The sequence below is a fragment of the Helobdella robusta genome (genome assembly GCF_000326865.2).
Source record: "Helobdella robusta unplaced genomic scaffold HELROscaffold_25, whole genome shotgun sequence".
Lineage (NCBI taxonomy): Eukaryota > Metazoa > Annelida > Clitellata > Rhynchobdellida > Glossiphoniidae > Helobdella > Helobdella robusta.
The window spans coordinates 2517220-2545072 of NW_008704310.1; the positions used below are offsets into that span (position 1 = coordinate 2517220).

General features: G+C 36.2%; 4 protein-coding genes across 4 annotated transcripts; 3 read left to right on the plus strand and 1 right to left on the minus strand.

Annotated features, from left to right (window-relative positions):
• Window positions 1-2883: 2883 nt before the first annotated feature.
• HELRODRAFT_79474 (hypothetical protein) lies at window positions 2884-3387 on the plus strand (the record flags this gene model as incomplete). Its single annotated transcript, XM_009019808.1, has 1 exon — window positions 2884-3387. One exon carries the CDS (start codon window positions 2884-2886, stop codon window positions 3385-3387), a length of 504 nt encoding a protein of 167 aa, XP_009018056.1.
• Window positions 3388-8351: 4964 nt separating this feature from the next.
• Window positions 8352-8975, plus strand: HELRODRAFT_173209 (hypothetical protein; the record flags this gene model as incomplete). Its single annotated transcript, XM_009019809.1, has 2 exons — window positions 8352-8628; window positions 8731-8975. The coding sequence occupies 2 exons, from the start codon at window positions 8352-8354 to the stop codon at window positions 8973-8975; spliced, it is 522 nt and encodes a 173-aa protein (XP_009018057.1).
• Window positions 8976-9075: 100 nt separating this feature from the next.
• Window positions 9076-18019, minus strand: HELRODRAFT_173210 (hypothetical protein; the record flags this gene model as incomplete). The annotated part of the gene is made up of 8 exons (XM_009019810.1): window positions 9076-9280; window positions 9995-10499; window positions 13434-13764; window positions 13854-14238; window positions 14310-14449; window positions 16433-16543; window positions 16631-16894; window positions 17894-18019. 8 exons carry the CDS (start codon window positions 18017-18019, stop codon window positions 9076-9078), a joined length of 2067 nt encoding a protein of 688 aa, XP_009018058.1.
• A 6684-nt stretch (window positions 18020-24703) lies between these two features.
• HELRODRAFT_173211 (hypothetical protein) lies at window positions 24704-25006 on the plus strand (the record flags this gene model as incomplete). The annotated part of the gene is made up of 1 exon (XM_009019811.1): window positions 24704-25006. The coding sequence occupies one exon, from the start codon at window positions 24704-24706 to the stop codon at window positions 25004-25006; it is 303 nt and encodes a 100-aa protein (XP_009018059.1).
• Window positions 25007-27853: the final 2847 nt, after the last annotated feature.

Below are 27853 nucleotides of genomic sequence, written 5' to 3' on the forward strand. Positions count from 1 at the left end.
TGATGTGTCTGTTTTTGGTAAAAACACAATTGTAGTAAGATTTTTGTTTGATCTTTGAGCGTTTTGTTTTTTAGTTTCCTGTGGTAGAGACCAATACATATGTACTTTCATGAGCAAAGAGCCACCCCACCCAACGTCGCTAACATTGATAAATTCATCACAAATCTACAATCGTTAATGTATGATTACTTTGCTTCCAACTACGGCACGCTAAAACAAAAAACAATTTTATTAATTGTGCCCGACAAAGCAATCTACAAATTAATAAAAGAACTAAAGCAACTAAAACTGCTAGGTCAGAACAACAACCAGTCTGAGATTCAAATCAGCTCGCTAAGTAAACAAATACGATTGAAAATATCTTCTGAAAATCAGCAAAATTTGCAGAAGGAAGTGAAAGATCACTGAAAAGATTACTTCGGTCACTTATTGAATGAAACAAACCCTATTTGGGTGGATTTTGATGCACTTCCGGTGGAAGGACCGATTCAGGGCATCACAGCTGAGGAGCTTACGGATGCGCTGAAGGCAATGAAGGAGGGTAAATAGGCTGGTCCGTCTGGACTTGCAAATGATATCATCAAGGCATCTTGTGGGGCAGGCTTCCGAGTCCTTTTACACATCTGTTGGGAGATGTGGATTAAATCGATACTACCAGTGGAATGGAACAGTAGCACAACTGTGCCGATATATAAAGGAAAAAGAGATCCACTGAAATGCTCCTCGTATCTGGGTATACGTCTTCTGGAACATTCCATGAAAGTTATTGAAAAAGTCATTGAGAGAAGACTGTTGTCGGGCATTTCAATAGGTGGTCACCAGTACGGCTTCATGGCAGGGAGATCCATCATTGATGTTATCTATATCATTCGTCAACTACAGGAAAAATACATGATAAAGCAGAAGCGACTGTTCCATATCTTTGTGGACTTGGAAAAGGCTTTTGACAGAGTGCCTGATGAGGCAATCAGGTGGAGTCTACGTAGGCTGCTTGTTCCCGAATATCTGGTTCGACTAGTTATGGCAACGCTTCGGAACAAGACGCAGCCAGAAAGTTTGAGGTCTGGAATACCCAGCTCGGCGAACACTGGCTAAAGGTAAACCTTAACAAAACAAAAACTATGATCACCGGCGGTACCGCTGAGCCTGTGGTCAGGGGTCATTGGCCATGTTTGGTGCTTGTGGCTGGAGTTGAAAGCAACTCGATCAAATGAAAAAATTTGTGTCGACATGCCTTCGTCATTAATAGTATACATTTTTTTCAACATCGCAATACGGATTCATGGAGGGCTAGTCTACGGAATTGGCTCGTTTGGATATTAATCATTATGTTTTACAAAATATGGAGAAAGAACTAACAAGTGTTGGTTTATTTTTGAATCTGAGGAAAGCCTTTGATTCAATAGACCATGGTATTTTACTTAAAAAGCTGTTTAAGATTGGAATTCGTGGTTCTATTTTTGACTGGTTTGCTGACTATCTCCTTGATCGGTGTCAGTATGTGTCGTATGAGTCTTGTAATTTTTCAAAAGTCATTGTTAAGTGGGGAGTGCCTCAAGGATCTGTGCTTGGCCCATTGTTGTTTTTGATCTTTATTAATGACTTGCCAAATGTTGATAAATCAATAAAGACTGTTCTTTTTGCAGATGATACGACAATTCTCTGCAGTAGTAATAACATTGATGATATTGCTATTAAGTAAGTGGTGGTTGTCGTCGGGATGGGTGTCCGGATGTAAAAACTTTCCCTCAAATTATTCTATGCCATCATTAATAAATGAAATGGATACAACTGATCGTCTAATTTGGCGCAAAAAATTGATGATAAAGAAAACAACGTCCTACCTCGGGAAACTGGGTCTCTGGACGCTAAACGAAGATTGATTGATGTTGCTATTAAATTAAAGAAGCATCTTGAATTAACTTATAAATGGTTATGCACTAACCATTTATCTATCATTTATAATAAAACTAATTTCATGATATTTGGACCTAAAATAGCCACTAATAGAATGAATGCAGATATCTTTATAAATAATCATAATGTTGAAAGAGTTTATATTAACAAATTTTTAGGATTTATAATCTCGGATAATTTTATTTGGTTAAACCACATTTTGTATGTTTCCAGTAAAATTTATAGAATTGCTGGCTTGATTTTTTAAATTTGACATAGGTTTTTCTTTGATATTGTTAAACAGTTATACTACAGTTTGATTTTTCCATACTTAAGTTACGGACTGATATTGTGGGGTAATAGTTTTAATTCACATATTGATCATCTTAAGAAATCTTACAACTATTATATACGCTGTCTTTATATGCTACGAAAGCGTTCGCATGTCACATGCTATTATAAAGATGGCAACTTGTTGACCATAAAACAACTCTACAGATTAATAGCGTTAAAATTTATGTATAATAGTTAAAAGCATTCATTACCAATTTAAATTTTGAAATTTTTTAGTAGATATAACAGTGTCAAAAATTTAAGAAAAATTATATCTTTTATAAACCATATTCTAGGTTAAATATTTTTAAATTTTCTATTTCTTCTGAAAGGGTATCATTATGGAATAATCTGCCTTCAGATTATATATTAATAAACAATATCAAACTTTTTATGAAGATTATCAAGTGTATGTTATTATCAGCTGATTAAACGTTATTCAAGAAACATTTATTATGTTAATTTTAGCTACTTACATTTGACGAATATTAACACTTAATTTTATATTAAAATCATTTAGACTAACCTTTTGGTCATTTTAATACGTCCTGGGTATGACATAAAACTGCATCCACGCTGCCTTGCGTGCTTTTGAGCGAAAGGCTAGGCCCACCGCTTATAACGCTCAATGTTGGATCACTGACTGGCCCCAGCATGGAAATCGCAGAAATGCTCGAGCATAGAAGGATTGACATCTGCTGCCTTCAGGAAACCCGATGGAAATCGAATGGTGTCCGTCATGTCAACTCAGACAAAGAAAAATATAAACTATTCTGGAATGGTCAAACGACGGCCAAAAATGGTGTTGGAATTTTTGTCAGAGAACCGCTAGCCCAAGAAGTACTGGATATTAAAAGGATTAATTCACGTCTCATGTGGATCAAGCTTCGCATAGAAAAGCAAACAATGATTATTTTTTTTGCATACGCACCACAGACAGGCGAACCAGAAGAGATGAAAAATGACTTCTGGACTGCATTCTCTGACACCATCTCAACAATACCAAAATCTGAAACAATCCTGATTGGAGGCGATTTCAATGGCCACGTTGGAGAGAAAACAGATGGTTTTGACATGGCGGTTTTGGCTATGGAAAACGGAATGAAGATGGCAACCGCATCCTTGAGTTTGCTGAAAGTCACGGGTTTTGTTTACTAAACAGATATTTTAGAAAGAGGTTGGAACATCTCATAACATACAAAAGTGGGCCATCAGCCACGCAAATTCATTTCTTCGCTGTCAAGCAACCACACCGAAGGCTGTTCAAAAACGTCAAAGTTATACCTGGCGAATCATGTGTCGCCCAACATAGACTCCTTGTGGCAGACCTGGTTGTCGAACTGTCAAAACATAAGTCTAAACAAATGCTTCCGAGAATCAAAACGTGGAAGCTGAAAAGCAATATTCATCGTGAAAAATTTCAACAGATTGTCGCCACACAGTTAGACCACCAATCGCAAGCCAGTACAGATTGGAGTACATACAAAACCGTTTTGATGAACGCTGCAACTACAGTTTGTAGGAAAACTGGAACAAAACGTCAGCATGAACGTGACACTTGGTGGTGGAATGACAGTGTACAAAATTCAATTAGCTGAAAAGAAAGTTGCATACAGGCAATGGCAAAAATCAAAGTCTGTAGATGACCATAAAATTTTTCGTGAGAAGAACAACTATGCAAAACGTCAAGTTGCACTGGCTCGGACAGATCAGTGCAAAGAGTGGCTCACTAAAAGCAAAGGTGAACAAATGAAATCTCTGTATCGTATAGCAAAACAAGCAAAGCGTACGAAAAAAGACATAGTTGATGCCTCATGTATCAAAAACGACAAAAATGAGATGGTTCTTGAACAAGATGAGATCAAGCTACAGTGGAGAGAATACTTCAATCGTCTGTTAAACGAAACAAATCCCATCAATGTTAACTTTGACGCTCCAACCATCGAAGGTCCGATTCCAGACATCACTTTAGAGGAGCTTACAGAAGCTCTGAAAGCTATGAAGGATGGAAAGGCAGCAGGGCCCTCTGGACTCACAAATGACATCAAAGCATCTGGTACTGCAGGTATCCAAACGTTACTACAACTTTGCCGTGAAATCTGGAGAAATTGCTCAATGCCGACTGAATGGACTTATAGCATGACAGTTTCGATATACAAAGGCAAAAGTGATCCATTGAACTGTTCATCTTATCGGGGTATACCTCTGTTAAAACACTCCCTGAAAATTGTCGAAAAAATCATTGAGAGAAGATTAACGTCGTGCATCACAATCGGAAATTATCAATTTGGTTTCCTAGCGGGAAAATCAACAATTGATGCAACTCACATCCTTCGGCAACTGCATGCAAGAGAAGTACCTCGCAAAGCATCAACAACTATCACACAGTATTGTAGACCTTGAAAAAGCATTTGATCGAGTTCCCAGTGAAGCAATCAGGTGGAGTCTACGTCGACAACTCATTCCAGAATGTCTTGTTCGATTTGTGATGGAAATGTATACGAATACTAAGACTCTCGTCAGCACAACGGTTGGAAACAGATGCATTTGACATCGGCGTTGGAGTTCACCAAGGCTCGATTCTCAGTCCACTGTTATTTATAACTGTGATGGAAGAAATCACAAAATCGATACGCACTGGTGACATTTGGAATCTAGTATATGCTGATGATATCGTTTTAACAGCCACGTCTGAGCAGAATGCAGCACAGATGTTTGAAGATTGGAACGCCAGACTCGCCGATCAAGATTCAAAGTCAACATCAGCAAAATCAAAGCAATAAACACTGGTGAACCCATCCAATCCACAGCTACTGGAAGATGGCCCTGTTCAGTTTGTAAAGCTGGTGTAGGTAAAAATTCAATCAAGTGTCAGCAGTGTAACCAGTGGTGTCACAAACGTTGTTCAAAAATAATTGGTACTTTATCTAAAGTGTCCAATTTTGTTTTTCCTGCTTGCATCAATCCACAACAATAAATTCGAAATAGCACTGTTTTTGAAGCCATTAAAATAGAGAAAGTCACATCGTTTCAAAATCTAGGAGATGTTCTGGATTGTACTGGAACAGCTGAAGCTGCCGTTCGAGCACGCATACGTACAACCTGGAATAAATGGAATCTCCTTGCCTCTTTATTGATGCGGCGTGACATCCCACTACTACTATGATCAAGACTTAATAAATCTGTGATATGTCCGGTGTTATTATATGGTGCAGAAACATGGCCAATGACAACCAAACTGGAACAAAAACTTCAACTAACCGACATAAAAATGCTCCGATGGATGCAACGAATTAGTCTGAAGGACCACATCAAATCTACCGAAATCCTGCGTCGTGCTGGTTTAGATGATATAAAGGACGAATGCCGGCAACACCGTCTGCGGTGGTTTGGTCATGTCAAACGAAGTGGAAACAGTGCCATAACTTCTCTTGCAGATGTTGAAGTACCTGGCACACGTCCCAAAGGCCGTCCAAAGAAGTCATGGTGGCAAACAATCGAGCAAGACATGAAAGCTCTAAATTTAAATGAAATGGATACAACTGATCGTCTAATTTGGCGCAAAAAGTTGATGGCAAAGAAAACAACGTCCTACCTCGGGAAACCGGGTCTTTGGACGCAAAACAAAAATTGATTGATTTTGGTCATTTTAAAAATCAAAAATCAAAAATTCATTTATTTAAATTCGAAACACAAAATGAAATTAATATTGAGATTGTGAGTATATATGGAGATCCCATAAGAAAACCAAAACTTGTACAGACCACCGTGATACGATATGCAATTTAAAATCAAAATCACGTTTGAATACATACACTGATGTACTAAAAGTAATAGATATATGTATATTCGTTTTTCTACATATATAAACACATAAGTATGCATGAATATATATACTGATGTAATAAAAGCAATAGATATATAAATGTTCATCTTAGTACATATATAAGCACATATGAATACATATACTGAAGTAATCAAAATAATAGATATATAAATGTTCATCTCTGTACAGTGTACATATATAAAACACACAAGCATTATTTTAGCATATATGAATGAATACATATACCGATGTCATATATAAATACATACGCACATATGTATATATATACTGATGTAATCAGTATGCATGAATATATATAAACACATAAGATATATAAATGATTTGTTTCCATACATATAAAAACCCATAGTCATATTGACATTAATATGAACATACATATGAACATGTTCTATATGTCAATTAAAAAACAATTTAATGTTCTATATGTTATAATTCGGTGGCCTATGAAGTTTTAACTTGCTTGGTCTCCAAACTAAAATAACTTGTTTGTTTCTTGGTAAAATAAATACTTTTTGATTTGATTTGTATGTGTATATATGTGAATGTATATATATGTGTGTATATGTGTATGTATGTATGTGTATATAGGCGTGTTTACTGTTTATATATATTGTATTAAATTTAATTTCGTTAATGTTAATATATATAGGTGTATTTTATTTTGTTTTTTTTTTCTGTTATTTTGTATCATCATTATTCGCTGTGGTTTTGTTTTACAACCTTTACGTTATTTATGACATATATTATATCATTTTTCTGTTAACTTGAACTGAGTGGGCCTACAAGTGGTTTTCTGGTAATTGGCATGTTTTTTTGCATGTGTTGATTTACTAAATAAAACTTTATTGTTGTTGTTGAAACTTGCTGAATTATTATCATTATACAATTTTCAGATAGAGATCGAGGTGGTAGAATGGTTGAATAAAGCTTTAAAATACTGCAACTTTGATGCAAAATCATCACTATATGTACCAGCCAAATACAGACACGGTCACATTCATCACAGACTTGCTTCTATGTACCAAACTATTTATAGAGTTGAAGTTTGTTTATCTTAAAAATTATACACATTATTATTTAATAAAAATAACCATTTTATTTACTTTGGTGATTTTTATTCACTTCAGCTATTTGTTTTAATAATTTTTTACCAAACACATTGTTTTTTCCCTCTTCAGTCGTAATCATTCTTGATATTTACGTTTACGATCATCATCGTTTCATAGCAGTTTTGGATAGACTACCAAACAAATACATCCTGGATCATTTTCATTATGTATCAAATTTTATTTGCAAAATCTTAGTTCTTTTCTAAATTTATCTTGCTTGGTTATTTTCACCATGTCCAACAATGTCCATAACATCCTGCCTGTTTACCATTTTTGTTAAAGTTCTAGATTTTTTTACTTAAATTTTTCCCTTTCTGGTAGCGTGACTAATCGGCCTCGTCTTGTTACATTTCCTAAACATCCGCAATCTTTTACAACTTTTTGACGGAAAAATCTTGTTCATCAAACTAATTTTACAAGTTTTTTGTTTTCATAATTTAAATGGTTTACAAAACTGAGTATCCTGTATTAGAGCATCCTAATCATTTTTGCTTAATTTTTGTTTGCTTAATTATGTTTGAGTGTTGCGTTGTACTGTTTTATGCTAACTTCAGCTTTACGTTGTGCATTACTTTTTATCACTATTATTATTGATATTATTATTATTACTATTATTATTTTCAATTAAAATTAATCTCAATTTTAGGTTTATTTAAAATATTTAATTTATCTCTTGTTAACATTATTTGGTCATAAAATCTGCAATATCGCTTAATGCTGGGGTGGACAGGCTATGAGGCACGTCCCCAGGTGGTGGAAAGGGGAAAGTCCTGGGTAGGGAGATCTAGAATTGCATCGAATATTACGGAATAAGATGCCGCGAACAAACTGTGCCAGAAGCAAGAAGACAACGATGAAAGAGGCAAGGGTTCTTGGACAACGGCTCCAACAGCGGATGATCATAGATTCTAAATCCACTACCTTGTGGAACAGGGACCTTTGACCCAAAAGCTACGTGCACTGCTTACAACAATGCTCTCTTGGGCACGAGATAAACTGCAACCGCGCTGCCTTATGTGCTTCCAGCACAAAGGCTAGGCCCACTGCTTATAATGGTGGTTGTCCTTAGGAATTGGGCAATTCCAGATATAAAAATTTTTTGGCTCAAATATCTTTCATGTCATCACAAAAAAAGAAAAGATCCCCTATTACCTGGAAGACTTTAAATGGTCCAGGAAGTACGCAACAGTGGAGGGATGTTGCGTAAAATCGGGCGTCCCTTCCTGGAATATCAGACTTGGCACTTTAAATACTGGACGCTCCATGGAGATCGTCGACATGCTGGAAAGCAAAGGGTTGACATCTGTTCTCTGCAGGAAACAAGATGGAAATCAAATGGTGTCTCTCATTGGGCGTTACAAGTTGTTCTGAAATGGCTAAAAGACAGCCCAAAATGGAGTGGGAATCTTCATATGGGAATCACTGACACAAAATGTACTGGAGGTAGTTCGAATCAGCTCACGCCTAATGCTGATTAAACTCAGAATTGCAAAACTGTTTCTGACTGTTTTTCTGCATATGCACCACAGACCGGTGAATCTGAAGATGCCAAAAGTGACTTCTGGAACACACTCTCAGATACCGTCAGGAAAACACCATCATCAGAGATACCATTGATATGTGGCGACCTCAACGGCCATGTTGGAGGTAAAGCAAATGGGTTTCACGGTGTCCATGGAGGCTTTGGCTACGGGTTTCAAAACGAAGACGTTATAAGGATTCTGGAATTTGCTGAAAGCCATGAACTCTTTCTGTTAAACACTTATTTCAAGAAGAAGCAGAACATTTAATCATATATAAAAACGGGATGTCATTCACCCAAATTGACTTTATTGTCGTCAGACGACTATTCAGGAGTACAAAAGTCATTCCAGGCGAAGCATGCATCCATCAACATAGATTGCTTGTGGCAGATAACTTGCTATCAGGCCTATCAAGGCTATCTAATTTTGCACTGTTACTGTTCAACATCTCTTTTATCAATTTAAGTTCATTTTTTAGCAAACCATTCATTTCATTAATTTTTTCGACTTTTAAGTTGATTTCATCATTGTTGTCACTGACTATTTTAGAGAGAGTTTTAACGTTGCATAACCTCTTCAGACAAATATCACAAAATCATTTAAAACTATCAAAACTACGTGTCACTTCAAAAGCTTCATCACTCAAACCAACACATTTTATGTGAAAACTATTTTCACACTGAAAACATTGAATGCATTGCAAATTTTCTTTACCTGATTTCACACATTTTGTTTTCGTACATTTTGAAGCCATATTAATTTGATTGTTGTGTTTGTTCGTTGTCCGGGTGAGTTCCGAAACGAAAAAAAACAGCACTAAATTAAACTTTTAAACTGAGAAAATGTATGTGTGTGTGTGTGTGTGTGTGTGTGTGTGTGTGTGTGTGTGTGTGTGTGTGTGTGTGTGTGTGTGTGAACGAGTAAAAAAGTAGTACAGCCTTAATACGATTGAGCATATGCTTCCGAGTTGATGTTGAAATAGATGGTACTGGATGGTTGGTGTTTGTCGTCCGTTGTGTGGTCGAACGATTATAAATTTGTCGTTTTTGTTCTTGGTTCGGTGAGTGTTGTTGTTATTGTTATTATTGTTTTTTTGGTTGTTGTTGTCGTTGTTGTTGTGCTGGTTGTTGTTGGAGTCTTTATTATTTGTGTTGTTTTTCGTATTGTCGTCGTTGTTGTTATTGTTGTTGTTGAAGATGACGGTTTTGATTATTTCGATTTCGTTATTTATGATGTCATCTATATTGTTTTTGTGGTGATGAAAATTTTTTTTCTTCTGGAGAAACCTGATGTGATCCTCGATTGGTTTTGTGTCGTCTATTAGGTCTATGTTTTTGTAGTGTATGGTGTTGTAGTTGGATAGTTCGTTATTGAGATGGTTGATGATCGAGTTTTTGATGGTTTCGTATGTGTTGTCGAGGATGTTCGATATTGTTTGGTTGAATGTGTCCTTCTTGTTGGGTGGGTTGATGTTGTCTTTAAGATTGTTGATGGTTGTTTTGAGGATTTTCGCTCTGTCCTCTTTCCAGTTGTTTATGTGGTGGGTGAGTTGTGTTTTTTTGTAGATGAGTTTCGCGGTTACCTTAATTTGTTGAAATTTGTTGTTGTCAATTCGATGCTGTACGGTTTTGGTGTTGTTGTTGTTGTTGTTGTTTGGGTTGCGTTCAGTGTTACTTTTTGCATTGTTGCTCTTGTTGCGGTTGTTGCCTGGGATGATGGGGTGTAGTGGCTCTTCACTTAGCTCTTCAAATGCAAGGAAGACTTGATGCAATAGTAGAACAAATGAAAGAGCTAGCAGTATTTTTAAAAATGTATGTTTTCATTTTTTAATATGCAGAATATGCACTTTAAGCCCAAGGCATTGTTTAAGGTGTAATTAAAAACCAAATAGTTTGAAAATGGAAATACGGTGCTTATTGCATTCTGACTAGCTTTTTTCAAAATCCATAATAACATATCCATTATAATAAATAGATTAAGTTTATGGTTTTTGACATGCCATTTTGTTCCAAAAGTTAAAAAAAAAGTTACAACAATTATTCCAATGATTTCTTTTTAGCGCATTTAAATTTTACAATTTCAATTATATAATTGACATTTAATAAGTGATTTTTTAATTTATATTTGCGCTTTTTTTCGCTGCAGGCTATTTTGTCGGAAAATTTTTTGCAATATTTTACGCCATTTTGTCGTGCGCGCGCGCTATTTGACGGGTCACCCTTTGCATTTCTGCAGCGACCAGCCCTTCACTTGCCTTCGGCATTTCTCCTGTGATTTAATCAACTCTCGAGCTTTATCTGAACTTTAATTTATTTACCGCCTCATTTCGTGACACTGAATCTTCACTGTCTACTGTGTCTAGAAAACAAATTCTTGCCACAGCTTTATCAAGTTGATGAAGAGGACAGAAGTTACTTCTATATTCCTCTAGACACAACAGTTGAGCAAGGTTGATAGAGTTTTGAATATGGCTGCAGAAAGACTAACATTTGCGATGAAGCTCATTTCATTCATTCATTCAATGATCCTCTGTAGTCCCTTAAGGGACCGTTGAGGCCGATGGTATTTTTCTATCTCTCCAAAATCCTTTTCTTTCCCTCGCCATCTTCATTGAGCCCAATGTTCCAACCCCCGTCCATTCCGTGATATCATCCATCCACTTCCTCACAGGTCTTCCAACTTTTTTCTTCCAGTCCCTCTTTCTCATCAGTACTTTTTTGATCATTCTGTCGTCTGTCATTCTGCAGATGTGCCCAAAGATACCCAGCTTTCTTTCCTTGACCCTTTCATACACAGTTTTTTGTCTTCCAAGTTGTTTTCTTATGGCATCGTTTCTTATCTTTTGTCTCCAACTGATTCCCAGCAACTTTCTATAACAATGCATCTCGAATGCTTCCAGTTTGTCTTTGTCTCTTTTCTTCAACGTCCAAGCCTCACATGCATACATCAATGTAGAAAACACACGCGCTTCTACGATCTTTAACTTTGTTTTTGTAGATACATTACCGTTTTTCAATATTACTTTCAAAGATGCAAACATTCCTCTCGCGATTACTATTCTTCTATCAATTTCTTTCGAACAATTATTGTCATCAGTTATGAGGCTGCCCAGATATATAAATTGGTTCACTTGTTCGAGCTTTTCTGCTCCTATCTGGAATTCATCATTGTTTCCACCTGCTTCCGAAATCATTATCTTTGTCTTACTGCTGTTGATGTGTAGTCCATGGTTTCTTCCACCATCGTACGTCAACTCGATCAGTTTCTGTAGACCCTCTGCACTAGGAGCTAGCAGATCTATATCATCTGCAAACCTGAGGTCTCTTATCACTCTGCCTCCAATGTCGATTCCCTCAATATCTGCATTCTCCATTTTTTCCAAGGCTCTTTCCAACAGTGCTAAGAACAATAATGGTGATATTGGATCTCCTTGTCTACTTCCTATGTTCGCTTTGATCCAGTCTTCCAGCTCTGTACCTACCTTTACCGCCATTGTTGACTCCTCATAAAGCCCTTTCAGCACCCTTACCATTTTTATTGACACTCCCATACTTTCCAAAGTTGCCCACAAACCTTCGTGCCAGACTGAATCAAACGCCTTCTTAAAATCCACAAAACAATGAAAAGTTGTTTGACCTCTGCTTCCTGCATCTTCCAACAATAGTCTCAACATCAGGATTTGCTGGACTGTACTTCTGTCCTTTCTGAAACCTGCCTGCTCCTCTCCTAAATGCTGCTCAATGTCTTTCTCCAATCGTTCTTTCAAGATCATCAGCATGATCTTGCACATATGAGGGATCAGTGCTATTGATCTGTAGTTGTTGCAGTCTTTCAGGTCTCCTTTTTTTGGCAACATGATCAAGATTGATTTACACCAATCTTCTGGCCATTTTCCACTGTCCCAGATTTCTTGGCAGATTTTGTGAATCTCATTACATACAATTGGTCCTCCCGCTTTGATCAGCTCTATGGGAATTCCGTCTCTCCCTGTGCTCTTGTTGTTCCTCATTTTCTTCATTGCTTTCATTACTTCCTCCAATGTTATTTCCGTTTCTTCCTCATTGACTACTTTTCTTTCTTTTAAAGCCTGTAACACCTCCTTTGTATACGTGTTTTTATCTGTGAACAGGTCTTTGATATATTCCTACCATCTATCTTTGATTTGTTGGCCTTCAGTTAGAACATTTCCATCCTTGTCTTTAATAATCCTTGACGTATTCTTCAGTTTTCCTTTTAACTGTCTGACTAGCTGATACGCCTCTCTTGTTTTGTTTTGTCCAACTAGTGCTTCTACCTTTTCGCATCTATCGTTTATCCATCTTTTTTTATCTGCTCTGGCATTTTTCTTTATTTTGCAACACATTTGTTTATATTTCATCTCATTTTCGTTGTTTTGTCTTTTTGTTGCTTTCAACTGTCTTCTTTCCATTACGAGTTTCCAATTTTCATCACTTATCCAGGGTTTTATTATGTTTTTCCCTACTTCGCATTTTTCGGCTGCAGTCTTAAGCACTTTCTCCAAGTTACTGACTCTTGTTTTCATATCGTACTTTGTTTTTGTATCCAATTTGTTTTCTATTACACTTCTGATGTCTTTCAACTTCTCTTTTATCATTTCTGTGCTATATTTCACTTTTTTGATATTTTCGCCTGACTTTGGTCTTTTCGTTATTTTCATCTTGACGTTGCATAACACTAGACGATGATCTGATCCAATCTCTGCACTTGGAAAAGCACGGCACTGAGTAACAAATTTCATCCATTTCTGTTCTATCAAAATCAAATCTATCATGTTCGTTGTTTTTCCATCTGGTGATTCCAATGTCCATTTTTTTCTATTTTGTGTTTTTGTATTTGTTATATACATTTTTTGGTCCTTTGCAAATTCCAGCAGTCTTTCTCCTCTATTATTTCTGTTTCCTATACCGTATTTTCCCATGACTTCTTCAAAACCAATATTGTCTCTTCCGATCTTTGCGTTCCAATCTCCGGTGATTATCTTAACATCTTTCTTTGGCAGTACATTCAATGTTTGCTCCAGTTGATCGTAGAATGCCTCGATTTCTGCATCCGAGTGATTCATTGTTGGAGCATATGCCACTACCACATCAATGTCTCTCGGGTATCCCTTAACCTCGCATACACCATTCTTTCATTCACTGGATTGTACTCCAGCAGTGCTTTTCTTGCTTTTTCGCCAATAACCATTCCAACTCCATAGACGTGCTCCCTCTCTGTTCCAGACCATAATATCTTCCCTTCTTCCATTTCTCCACCTCCTGTCCATCGGACCTCGCACAGACCAACCACATCATATCTGAATCGTTCAAGTTCTTTCTTCATCAACGCGTAAGCCCCTGTCTGCCACAATGACCTGACATTCCAAACTCCAACTATCAACCCCATCTTCAGTCTATCTTTCTGGGACTCAGTAGCATACTTTACACTGCAGCTTCTAGTCCCCAAAGCTACAGCGCGGACCTTGTTCACCCGGGCGACGTCCGAGCCGGTATGTGCATACTTTTTTGGACTACCATCGTGTTATTAGCGTTTTTACGACAGTGTAGTAAGCTCTTGTCAACCATTCCTTTCTATCCGGACTTTGGACCGGCACCTGATATTACTGGACCGCAACTCAGGTGGTGGAGTGTGGTTTTCTGTCTGGATTTGCTCCCAAAGCCTTTCCCATGAACAGGTATGCCGCAAGGCAGCGGAAGTTTGAAGTCAGAGTTTTCCTTCTTCTAGGTAAATAGCCGACCAAGGCTAACGAGCTTCACCTGCCCGAAGCAACTGGTTATGGCGCCAGTTATTCGCCTTCGCCCCTTCTCCTGTTAGTTCAAACAGTTCTGCCGCGTGAAGGCCAGGAGTTGGGCTTGGTTGTCAGAGGCTCTTTGAGACGCTTGCCATATGGAAGCATTTTATAGATGATGGGAGCTTATCCCCATCACCACCCCCGGCATTAACAACCATTCAAAACCGCGATGAAGCTAGCTTTGACACAATAAGAAAATAATCTCCATGCTGATAAGAACGACAGTTTCACATAGCTGATTTCCAAAGCCTGTCAATCAGCACCAGGTCAATCATGTTTTTTGTTTTCTCTATGTCCACTTTCTGCAATTCAGTTGTTGGAGCCAAGAGTTGCAAATAAACGAGTTGTTGGTAGTTGCAAATTCCAATAGCCGTTTTCCTCTTTCATTGTGCTAGCTGTAATATCACAAATATTAAACTAAATCAACACGACGGTAAACAACGAAATGTAAACAAAGTTTTAAAGTAATCAACATAGAGACCAGCAGTTATACAACCTCAGTTTGGTTGCTGCACAAACATAATCTCATTTTGTTTCGCGTCTATTAGGTTTATTTTTAGAGGTTACTCGGTTTGAGTGCAAAGAGAATCCCCGTATTAAATTCTCGAGTGTATGATTGTTATGCATATGTGGATTTGTATACGGAGATGTTTTTCATTCGTTTTAAACCAAGGTTGATCTTTGTGAAAATGGCGCTATAAATATTTAAGCGATTGTATTGATTGATTGATTGATTTATTGGTTGGTTGATTGTTTGATTGTTTGATTGTTTGATTGATTGATTGATTGATTGATTGATTGATTGATTGATTGATTGATTGATTGATTGATTGATTGATTGATTGATTGATTGATTGATTGATTGATTGATTGATTGATTGACACTTTAATTTTTCAGGAAAATAGTCAGAAACGTAAAAAATATAAAACGCTGGCAGAAGATAACTACGCTTTGGCAAGTGGCTATTATAAGTTTGTTGATGCTGGTTTGGAATTCATAAGACTGCAGATGGAAAGAGTTCTGATTGCTAATGACACTTTATCCAGTTAGTCAAAATAACTTTGAAATATTTTACTTGAATTTTTTTCCATGATTTCAATATTTTTAATTTATCTTCCAACTCTAACAAGTCATCATTTCATTACATAAAACTATCGAATTGATCTACAACAAAAACCTATAATAAGCAAGCCCTTTAACTTGTGCAGAGAAGTCAACGTCCTACCTCGGGGGAACTGTGTCTCTGGACGCTAAACGAAGATTGATTGATTGAGAAGTCTACAGCAAAGTGTTAAACGACGCAAAGACCGTGAAATAATTTACACAGTTTACTTCAACCCGGAGATTATACTATTCTAAAATAGACACATTTAAGTAATTTAAACGATATGTCAGATCAAAACGTTATTAAATCAATAGTCTGAATTTCTACGCCACAATAACATTACACTGGTGGCTCTAAATAGTTTTGATAACAAACCAACTTTGCATTTAGTTGTACCCTTGCTTCATCGCCTCATTTAGTTATGTAACAATTGCAGTGACGGTGATAAGCCTATTCAGTATTTGAAAGCTCATGCTACACAATTGGTCCAAACAATAGTTAGACTCATTCCACTTGCCATAGAGTTACTAATAGCAGTCCTCCTTTTTATGAGTATCAATAAAACATCATCTCTAGTTTTGAAGAACAGTTGCATCATCAATTGTCAAACTAGATTTCATTATAAAGAATAGCCATCTAGTATATTCATTTGATGATGAAACATTGAATAAACTACTTCAACTTTGAAAAGAAAGGTGCAATAAAAAATCATCTAATAGGGTTCATAAAATAGAAATTATAAAAGAAATATTAAACAGCAACATCGAAGTATTATAACCATGGAACCCATTTGCTTTATCTCCAACATGGCCGTTGAGGTCGCCACATATCAATGGTATCTCTGATGATGGTGTTTTCCTGACGGCATCTGAGAGTGTGTTCCAAAAGTCACTTTTGGTGTCTTCAGATTCATCGGTCTGTGGTGCTTATGCAGAGAAAACAGTCAGAACCTATTTTCCCTTTCTGAGTTTAATCAGCATTAAGCGTGAGCTGATTCGAACTACCTCATTTTGTGCCAGTGATTCTAGTATGAAGATTCCCACTCCATTTTGGGCTGTTTTTTGGCCATTCCAGAACAACTTGTAACTCCCAATGAGAGAGACCATTTGATTTCCATCTTGTTTCCTGCAGAAAACAGATGTCAACTCTTTGCTTTCCAGCATGTCGACATTTCTTTGGAGCGTCCAGTAAGCGATCCAGAATTTAAAGTACTTAATTTGGGCTGTTCTTTGACCGTTTAAGGTCTTCCAGGGAATAGGGGATCTTTTCTTTTTTTGTGATGACATGGAAGATGTTTGAGTCAAAAAAAATTTATATCTGGGATTGTCCAATTTCTAACGACAACCACCAGTTATAAACAGTGGGCCTATCCTTTGTGCTGGAAGCACACAAGACAGCGCGGTTGCAGTTTATCTCGTGCCCAAGAGAGCATTGTTGTATGCTGTGCACCTAGCCTTTGGGTCAAAGATCCCTGTTCCACAAGGCAGTGGATTTAGAATCTATGATCATCCGCTGTTGGAGCCGTTGTCCTGGGATCCTCCGCCTCTTTCATCGTTGTCTTCTTGTAAAGTTAAGAAATAATAAAGGTTAAAAATCAATCTCTCCTGTACACTTGCTTCAGAGGTTTCAACGACAAACACAAAAATGAAAACAACTACAAACACGAATATGAAACATTGATATGATAAACGGGAATCTTTTTGCATTCAAGCCCAGTCGTTACAACAGCATGGCCAGGTGCCTTTAACCATTACGCCATCGCGTAATTATTTTGCCGTCGCGTAACAACAATAGAAATACATTTTAGCTTGATAAGATGACATAGGTAGAAATAATAAAAATAAATTTTTTTTGCAAAACTTTCAATTAAAAAAGAGATTTCAGCTACATTTGAAAAAGGCACGTTGTCGGTTCGACGGGAGTTAAAAACTATCTTCAAAACTTACTAAATGTTTTTTTAATTATGTTGATATTGATGTATAGCAAAGCTAAAATATGAGATCAGGGAGCTTCTAGATCTATAAATGAAAATAATTTGATCACTATATATATTTTTATTCTATATTTGATAATTAGAAATTATTTCAATATGCTTTGCTTTTCTCAGTTTTACTACTTTTTTATTTAGATCTATGTTTTTTAAAGATTGAATTTATTTTACAATAACAAAAGTATATTGTCAGAATTCCACACTATTAATTCAAACAAATGTATTCAAAATGAAATAGTTAATTATTGATTTGATAACTGCAGATCAAACCAGTTACATTGGCCAATTGAATGTTTTGAAAAAAATTTTGGATTGTCTTCTGAGTTGTCACTGGTCTTTGAAGTCCGTACACGATAGTCTTACAGATCTCAAAAATCAATTCGTTGCTTATAAAAGTGGACATGAATTTATTGTAAAATTTATTGCTTCCGTCTCTTCTAAGCCAAGTGTTGGTAGATATCAAGATTTACCTAATTTTTTAAATGGTAGTTCTAAGGATTTAAGTGGCGACCGTACAATTAACACAGTCAATGATGAACGGAAAACGGTTTTTGAAGAATCCATATTTCAAGAAAGCATAAAGTTAGGTAGTATTTACCAAAGAAACCTCGCTAGCACACTCAAGTCACTTGTTAAAATTACAAAAAAGTAAGTTTTTACATTTTATTTATTTTGCTTGTTGTTCAATAGATTAAAAAAGTAAGTTTTTACATTCAACATATTCTGCATGTTGTTCAACGTCTTTCATTATGCAAGAAGAGAAACATATGGTTTTCATTTTAAATGCTTGAAACTGCATTTATACATTTGAAGTGTGTGGAGATAGGGTGGAGTGGGGGTGTCCGAAGGTAATCGCTCACAGGATATATTTTACATCATCATCAGTGAAAGTTGATTTATATAGGGAAATATTCACTTTGTGAAAGTGAACTTAGATGGAAATTAGATGTCAGACTTCTTTATTGGTTTCCTTTTCTTCATCGATAGCATCATACTCTTCTTTGTCATTATTTACAATGCTAGTTTTTATTACTTCTTTGTTTTCATTGTTGATTAAGCGCCGGGTTGGGAGTGAGGTTGTCATTTTTTGTTGTATATTTATTTTTGGTTTATTGATGTAAATTAGGAAGTTATGGTACGGGAGGAGTTGGTGTGATGGTAAGAGAAGAGTTGGTGGAGAAGTTGTTGGAAGTGAGGCGGAAAAGCAATGGTGTAATTGTGGTGTTGATGGTGTTTTGAAAGGTAATAGTGAGGGTAATATCAGAATATGCTCCGCGACATATTAGGAAGGAAGAGTAGAAGGATAGGTTTTATGATTATGTTTCTGACGAGATTGGGCAAGCGGGGTTGGATGAGTTTGTGGTGTTGTTGGGCGATTTGAATGGTCGTGTGGGGCGGATGCAGACGGATATGAAGGTGTACATGGGGGATGGGGATATGGTATACGGAATGAGGAAGGGCGTAGAGTGTTGGAGTTGGCGATGCACATAGCATGGTGGTGAAGAATACCTGGTTTACAAAGGAACCAGCACGATTAATTACATATAGGTCAGGGGAGCATAGGTCAATGATAGATTATATATTAATAAGGGCAAAGCATGATTTTTGAATCATCCGCAAGAGCATAATTATAGTTTGAGGCTTGCCAACGACGAACTTTTGAACACTTTTCCTAATATCACTATAACTTTCGAGATAATGAAGTAATTTCGGCCTGCATTTATTAAATCACTTTTTTGACTGCGCTTCATAATTCAACCGTATGCTTTAAAAACAAAAGTCGGAAATTTGGTCTCCAACTTTTTATCATTAATGAATTTGCAAACGCTTGCAAATTCATTAAGTGCTTTATTTTTATTAGTTTTTGAAAAAGCATTTGATCAAGTTCCCCGTGAAGCAATCAGGTGGAGTCTACGTCGACAACTCATTCCAGAATATCTTGTTCGACTTATGATGGAAATGTATACGAATACTAAAACTCTTGTCAGCACAACAGCTGGAAACACAGATGCATTTGACATCGGCGTTGGAGTTCACCAAGGCTCGATTCTCAGTCCACTGTTATTTATAACTGTGATTGAAGAAATCACAAAACCAATACGCACTGGTGACATTTGGAATCTAATATATGCTGATGATATCGTTTTAACAGCCACGTCTGAGCAGAATGCAGCACAGATCTTTGAAGATTGGAACACCAGACTCGCCGGCCATGGATTCAAAGTCAACATCAGCAAAACTAAAGCAATGAACACTGGTGAACCCATCCAATCCACAGCTACTGGACGATGGCCCTGTTCAGTTTGTAAAGCTGGTGTAGGTAACAATTCAATCAAGTGTCAGCAGTGTAACCAGTGGTGTCACAAACGTACAAACGTTGTTCAAAAATAATTGGTACTTTATCTAAAGTGTCCAATTTTGTTTATCCTGCTTGCATCAATCCACAACAACAAATTCGAAATAGCAATGTTTTTGAAGCCATTAAAGTAGAGAAAGTCACGTCGTTTCAATATCTAGGGGATATTCTGGATTTTACTGGAACAGCTGAAGCTGCCGTTCGAGCACGCATACGTGCGCCTGGAATAAATGGCATCTCCTTGCCTCTATATTGATGCGGCGTGACATCCCACTACCACTACGATCAAGACTTTATAAATCTGTGATTCGTCCGGTGTTGTTATATGGTGCAGAAACATGGCCAGTGACAACCAAACTGGGACAACAACTTCAACGAACCGACATGAAAATGCTCCGATGGATGCAACGAATTAGTCTGAGGACCACATCAAATCCACCGAAATCCTGCGTCGTGCTGGTTAGGGTTAGGTTGTACTTTATATCATCTAATATAAAGGACGAATGCCGGCAACACCGTCTGCGGTGGTTTGGTCAAGTCAAACGAAGTGGAATCAGTGCCATAACTTCTCTTGTAAATGTTGAAATATCTGGCACACATTCCAAAGGCCGTCCAAAGAAATCCTGGTCGCAAACAATCGAGCAAGAGATGAAAGCTCTCAATTTAAATGAAATGGATACAAATGATCGTCTAATTTGGCGCAAAAAGTTTATGGCAAAGAAAACAACGTCCTACCTCGGGGAACCGGGACTCTGGACGCAAAACGAAGATTGATTGCTTTATTTTTATTAGTACTGTAGTTTTAAGCTATTCTATGGATAATTTAGTTTCTTGAAATGGTCTTTTTAATTTTCATTCAGACTTTGAAGTGTAAAAAGTTCAGTTAACACGTTTACTAACCCAGCTTTATCCTAACTCGTCGATCCCACTTTTTTTTACGTCCTACCTCGGGGAACCGGGACTCTGGACGCAAAACGAAGATTGATTGCTTTATTTTTATTAGTACTGTAGTTTTAAGCTATTCTATGGATAATTTAGTTTCTTGAAATGGTCTTTTTAATTTTCATTCAGACTTTGAAGTGTAAAAAGGTTCAGTTAACACGTTTACTAACCCAGCTTTATCCTAACTCGTCGATCCCACTTTTTTTACCATTTTGTATCTCGACAACGAAAAACGCTTGCAAATTCGCTAAATGCCCTGTTTTTATTTGTATTTGTACCGTAATTTTAAGTAGCTCTATTGACAATTTAAATGGTCTTTTTAAGCAGTTTTATTTTAAGCAACTTCATGAAAATTTAAACAATTTAAATGGTCTTTTTTACTTTTATTCAAACTTTAAAGTGTAAAATCTTCAAATGACGATGACGATAGTAATCTTACTCTTCCTCTTGACTTTTCCTTTGCTTTTGATACTGTTGATCATACTATTCTCTTGAAGCTGCTAGATTTTTCTTTTAATATTATTGACTCTTGTCTATCTTCGTTTTCTTCTTATCTCTGTAATCGTTTTTTTCTGTTGTTTTCAATAATTCTACTTTTAATTCTTCTACTTTTACTTTCGGGGTACTCAGGGTTCTATTCTTAGCCCTCTTCTATTTATACTTTATACTTCTGAACTACCTCGTATTATTAATAATTTTTCTTTCACTAGTCAACTAAATGCTTATCAATCAATCAATCAATCTTCGTTTAGCGTCCAGAGACCCAGTTTCCCGAGGTAGGACATTGTTTTCTTTGACATCAACTTTTTTCGCCAAATTAGACGATCAGTTGTATGTTTTCTTTGCCATCAACTTTTTGCGCCAAATTAGACGATCAGTTGTATCCATTTCATTTAAATTTAGAGCTTTCACGTCTTGCTCGATTGTTTGCGACCAGGACTTCTTGGGACGTGTGCCAGGTACTTCAACATGCCAGGTACTTCAACATTTGTTAGTCAATTAAATGCTGATGATTCTTATATTTATACTTCTTTTCCTCCATCTGATCTCAATAGTTTTCTTCATAGTCCATTTCTATCTATGTCTTTCTTCAATTATCGCTTGGTCTAACTCTATGTGTCTTAAACTTAATCTTTCTAAATTTGAATTAATTTGTTTTAATAAATCTAAACACTCTATCACTATTCTTCCTATTATCTTACCTGATTCTAAAACTCTTGATGTTTCTAACAAGTTTCGAAGTCTAGGTTTTATCCTTGATTCTAGTATGTCTCTTTCTTCCCAGATTAATAGTGGTGCTAGAAGTTCTTACTTTCATCTACGTAGATTAAAAAACTTTTGCCTTTTCTTTACGATCCTTGGGTCTCGTGGCCGTGTGGTTAGCATGTCCGTCTTCCACTCCCATGACCCGGGTTCAATTCTGCAGTTTCTACAGGTTCATCCGAGTAGCCGACCCCCGGTCAACCCAGCCGTCCATCCTTTCGAGGTTGGTAAATGTGTAGACGACGTAAGTTGTTGCATGTTGACCGGCGAGATGGCTCCAGTGGTTTGAATGCTCGCTGAGTCAAACCTCTCAATGGCTATCATATACTCAGCGTATATGATGCGGTGCTTGCGCGTGCACATAAAATACATGTGTACGTCGTGTGAAAAGGATAAACAGCCTTTGTGACGTAGATGGCTGCTTCAAATCAATGGTTGAAGATCATAATAAAAGATATATAGATTATATATTTGTAACATTGTAAGTGGTTCTTCGTATGTCTGATCTGCAATAATAAAGATTTAAAAAAATCCTACTCATCCTATGAAGGATGGAAAGGCAGCAGGGCCCTCTGGACTCGCAAATGACATTATCAAGCATCTGGTACTGCAGGTATCTAAGTGTGGAGAAATCGCTCAATGCCGACTGAATGGAACCATAGCATGATGACAGTTCTGCTATACAAAGCAATGGTGATCCATTGAACTGTTCATCATATCGGAGTGTACGTCTGTTAAAACACTCCCTGAAAATTGTCGGGAAAATCATTGAGAGAAGATTAACGTCGTGCATCACAATCGGAAATTATCAATTTGGTTTTCTAGAAATCACAAAACCGATACACAAGCTTTGTTCAAAAATAATTAGTACTTTATCTAAAGTTAGAGGTAGATAAAGTCACATCGTTTCAATATTTGGGGGATGTTCTGGATTGTACTGGAACAACTGAAGCTGCCGTTCGAGCACGCATATGTGCAGCCTGAAATAAATGGCATCTTCTTGCCTCTATATTGATGCGGCGCGACATCCCGCTACCACTACGATCAAGACTTTATAAATCTGTGATACGTCCGGTGTTTGTTATATAGTGCAGAAATATGGCCAATGATAATCAAACTGGAACAACAACTTTAACGAACCGACATGAAAATGCTCAGATAGATGCAACGAATTAGTCTGAACGACCCCATCAAATCCACCGAAATCCTGCGTCGTGCTGGTTTAGATGATATAAAGGACGAATGCCGGCAACACTGTCTGCGGTGGTTTGGTCATAACTTTTCTTGCAGATGTTGAAGTACCTGGCACGCGTCCCAAGGCCGTCCAAAAAAGTCCTGTTCGCAAACAATCGAGCAAGACATGAAAGCTCTACATTTAAATGAAATGGATACAACTGATCGTCTTATTTGGCGCAAAAAATTGATGGCAAAGAAAACAACGTCCTACCTCGGGAAACTGGGTCTCTGGACGCTAAACGAAGATTGATTGATTGATTTGCAATCCTACTCTTCTCTTCTTGTTACTTTGTTAGTTTTATCTAGGATTGGTTATTGTAACTCGCTCTACTATGGTCATCCTGATTCTACAATCTATCCTTTAAGTAAAGCTTTTAATTTTGCTGTTCGCCTAGTTGCTCGTGCCCTTTCTTTTCTCATATATCTCCATATCTTGTTCTCTTGCACTGGCTACCTATAAAATATAGAATAATTTTTAAAATTTGCACGTTCATGTAAAAGTCTCAATCTAAATTATTTCCTAAGTATTTATCAGATATATTAATTGAACCTAAACGCTCCGGTTTACGATCGTCTTTTTCTTCTCGCTTTTTCTTAACTCGTGTTAAACACTCTTTTGCCAAATCTGCTTTTGCTTTTTCTGGTCCTTTTCTCAGTCTAAATTATTTCCTAAGTACTTATCAGATATATTAATTGAACCTAAACGCCCTGTTTACGATTGTCTTCTCATTCTCATTTCTTCTTAACTCGTGTTAAACACTCTTTTGCTAAATCTGCGTTTGCTTTTTCTGGCTTTTTTCTTAGGAACTCTCTACTTTCTTCTCTGACTACTTCTTCATCACTTACAAATTCAGAGCGGATCTCAAGACCCATTTGTTTGCAAAATTCATTGAGGTGTGCTGTTGAACATCGCAGAAAAACTATTTGATTGATTGGTTGATTGATTGATATTGCTAACGGCAGAACACGAGATCCAAGCGCCAGCACACGCGAATGTTGCAGATCATGCATCAAGAACTTCACTAACTCAACTTTATTCTTACTCTATATATAATATTTGTTGACAGTTCATTTGACCGTCAATTAACGATGCGTTTATTTCAAAATATATTTTAAATAAAAAAATAGGTTCATTTGTTGATGGTTTATTTTTATTAGTAATATCACTATCCTTATTATTAAATATTAAATCAATGAAGTTGTTTTAATAAAAAAAAGATGAAATTATAGAATATTTAATATATAATTTTTCTACGACTAAACAGATCAAAAGACCCAAAACCCCACGACATGTACAAGGCAGGATATCATAAGTACTTAACAAGTTCTTGCTTTCATGCTAATTTTCCATTGGTAGATATTGATTGGGCTGATATGGAAAAAGATTTAAAATCTGTGACATCCGGTATATTGCAAACGGCAGAACACGAGATCCGGGCGCCAGCACACGCAAATGTTGCAGATCATGCTTCAAAAACTTCAACAAGAGAACAACTGTCGAAGATACTTGATGATCTTTTAACTTGCTTTAAAGGTCTCGTCGATGTTGTCCGAGAATTGTCTTCTATTTTAGATTATTCTGCTACCTTGTAAAGTCAATAATAAACTGGTACATATTTATTATGTGTTACTTTTTGATATGGAAGTATTTTATGGGAGATTTTTGAAACACTTAAACTTTACTCTGGCTTTGCATTATATTCATTCATACTGTGATAAAAAATAGCGTGTATATTAATACGAATGGGCGGTGCATCGATAATGGTTTTCGATAGTTTAATGAACATACATGCCCATAAAGACCAAACAAACTAAATTGCATTTTTATTTCAGAAGAATGATTGTTTTTTATTAATATATAAACAGATAATTCAAAATTTGACATGGTTTGAAACAGTTTTAAAAAATTTTAGCTTTTGTTTAAAATTGTTAAAACGTTTTATTGTTTATGTTTTATTGCAAACAGCGGAGTGTCGAAGTCGAATGAAAAAATTATGACTCGGGCTCCATCTCCTCAAAAATTTCAACTCCACGTTTCGACTTCCAGAAAAATTTTTCATCATAATTGTTTTGCCTTATCACTACTAAATAAAAATACTTTTATAAATCTTTAAAATCAGTCAATATAATTTTTTCTTAGTAAAAACATTTTTATGTTTTAAAACATACCGAGAAAAAGTGACTTTATTCTCATTAATGGCATTTATTTTCAGTTTTAAAGATGGTTGCATATTGCTTATCTTCTAAAAAACACGATCTTAAAAAAAATTTAGATAATTTTTTAATTAATATTTTTCTGAGTAGGGTGAAAAAATCTTTGGTCTTCCTGACTCTATACTCTATCCTTTAAGTAAAGCTTTTAACTCTGCTGCTCGTCTAGTTGCTCGTGTCCTTTCTTTTCTCATATCTCCATATCTTGTTCTCTTGCACTGGCTACCTATAAAATATAGAATAATTTTTAAAATTTGCACGTTCATGTAAAATTCTCAATCTAAATTATTTCCTAAGTATTTATCAAATATATTAATTGAACCTAAACGCTCCGGTTTACGATCGTCTTTTTCTTCTCGCTTTTTCTTAACTCGTGTTAAACACTTTTGCCAAATCTGCTTTTGCTTTTTCTGGTCCTTTTCTCTGGAACTCTCTACCTACTTCTCTGACTACTTCTCCATCACTTGCGAAGTTCAGAGCGGATCTCAAGACCCATCTGTTTTCAAAATTCATTGAGGAGCGCAGTTGAACATCGCGGAAATAGCGCTTTATAAGCTGATTGATTGATTGATTGATTGATTGATTGATTGATTGATTGATTGATTGATTGATATAAATAATTTCAAAAAGCTTTTTCGATATAAAATATATCATCGCCAGTGCAAAATATTTTTAAATAATAACGAACATTACCGTCTATAAACAAATGACGTCATACAGTACAACTTAATTGTAAGCGCGAAACATTTTTAAAATATTATTATTAATTATTATATACTATATATTTAACATATTGATAAAATTAACTTTAAATTATTTACATAGATATATATTAGAATTAAACAAAATAAATTAAAATTTTAAAAATTGCTGAAAAAACGACCATAAAGTAAATCAACAAAATAAAAAGCAAAAATCAGCCATATCATCATACAATATTTATGTTTCCAAGTTTATATTATTGTCATTGTTATTATATTATTATTATTATTACTATTGTTGTTGCTGTTGTTATTGTTGTTGTTGCTGTTGTTTTTATTGACAATGATGATGTTGTTGTTGTTGTTAACATTAGTATTGTTGTTGTCATGGTTGTTGGCATCTCTAACATGGTTAACATTGTTGTCGATAGTAACATGGTTGTTGTTGGTGGTGGTGGTAACGTGGTTGTTATTGTTGTTATTGGTGGTGAGAGAACTATTAATTAGTTTAGATAACTGTTTGTGAGTCGGAAGTACTGTTATACTTTGTAGCTGAACATTTAATTTTGGATTTTTTATTTCTATTAATATGGCTTCGGCTATCTTTAAGGTGAAAGAATCGGAGTTTTTGTAAAGAACATTTGTGTTATTGAACTTGAATTGAACGAGAATTGAACGTGTTAATGTTGTATTATATGTTGTTTTTATATGAGATTTGATCGCACCCTCTCTTTTGTGCATGGTAAGTCCTCGAGAAAGTTGAGTGGTGGTCATTCCTTTATATGAAAAAGTTTGGTGCACACAGTTTTCGATGGGACAGGAAAATTGATATATAAGATGACTATTTTTCATGATGGAATTGTTGTTGGGTTGACAGTTATTTTTGATTATCATGTGTGATGTTTTGGCGTTTTTATAATATATTCTCAACTTAACTTTGCAATTGGGATTTACGGGTTTGATATTGTTGTAAATTAGTTTTCTTAAAATGTTTTCATCTGTTTTATATGAAGTGGACATGATGTTGCGGTAATATAGAATAATATCTTTATTATTATTATTATTTTTGTTGTTGTGGATTGCAATTGTGATGGATGTTGTGTGTGGAAACATAATGGAGGGGTTGTTATTTGTATGCAGATGATTTAGTCTTGATGGCTAATAGCATGGAAGAATTGCAGTTAAAATTTGACAGATGGAAAAGTGTTATTGAAAAAAAAGGGTTAAAAGTTAATATTGGTAAGACGAAGGTAATGGTGAGTGGGGAAGGTGGGGAGCGAGTGATATGTAAAATAGACCCCTGTGGGGTATGTGACAGGAGAGTGAAGGCTAACTCGGTATTGTGTATAGGATGTCAGAAATGGGTGCATAAGAGATGTAGTGGTGTGAGGGTGGCACTGAAAAAGGTGGAAGGCACGTTCAAATGTAAGAAATGTGGTCATGGTGTGATTAATAGGACGGACGCAAGGACGGGGTTGAGTGGTGGTATTGAAAGAGTGGAAAGCTTTGTTTACTTACGGGGATAAGC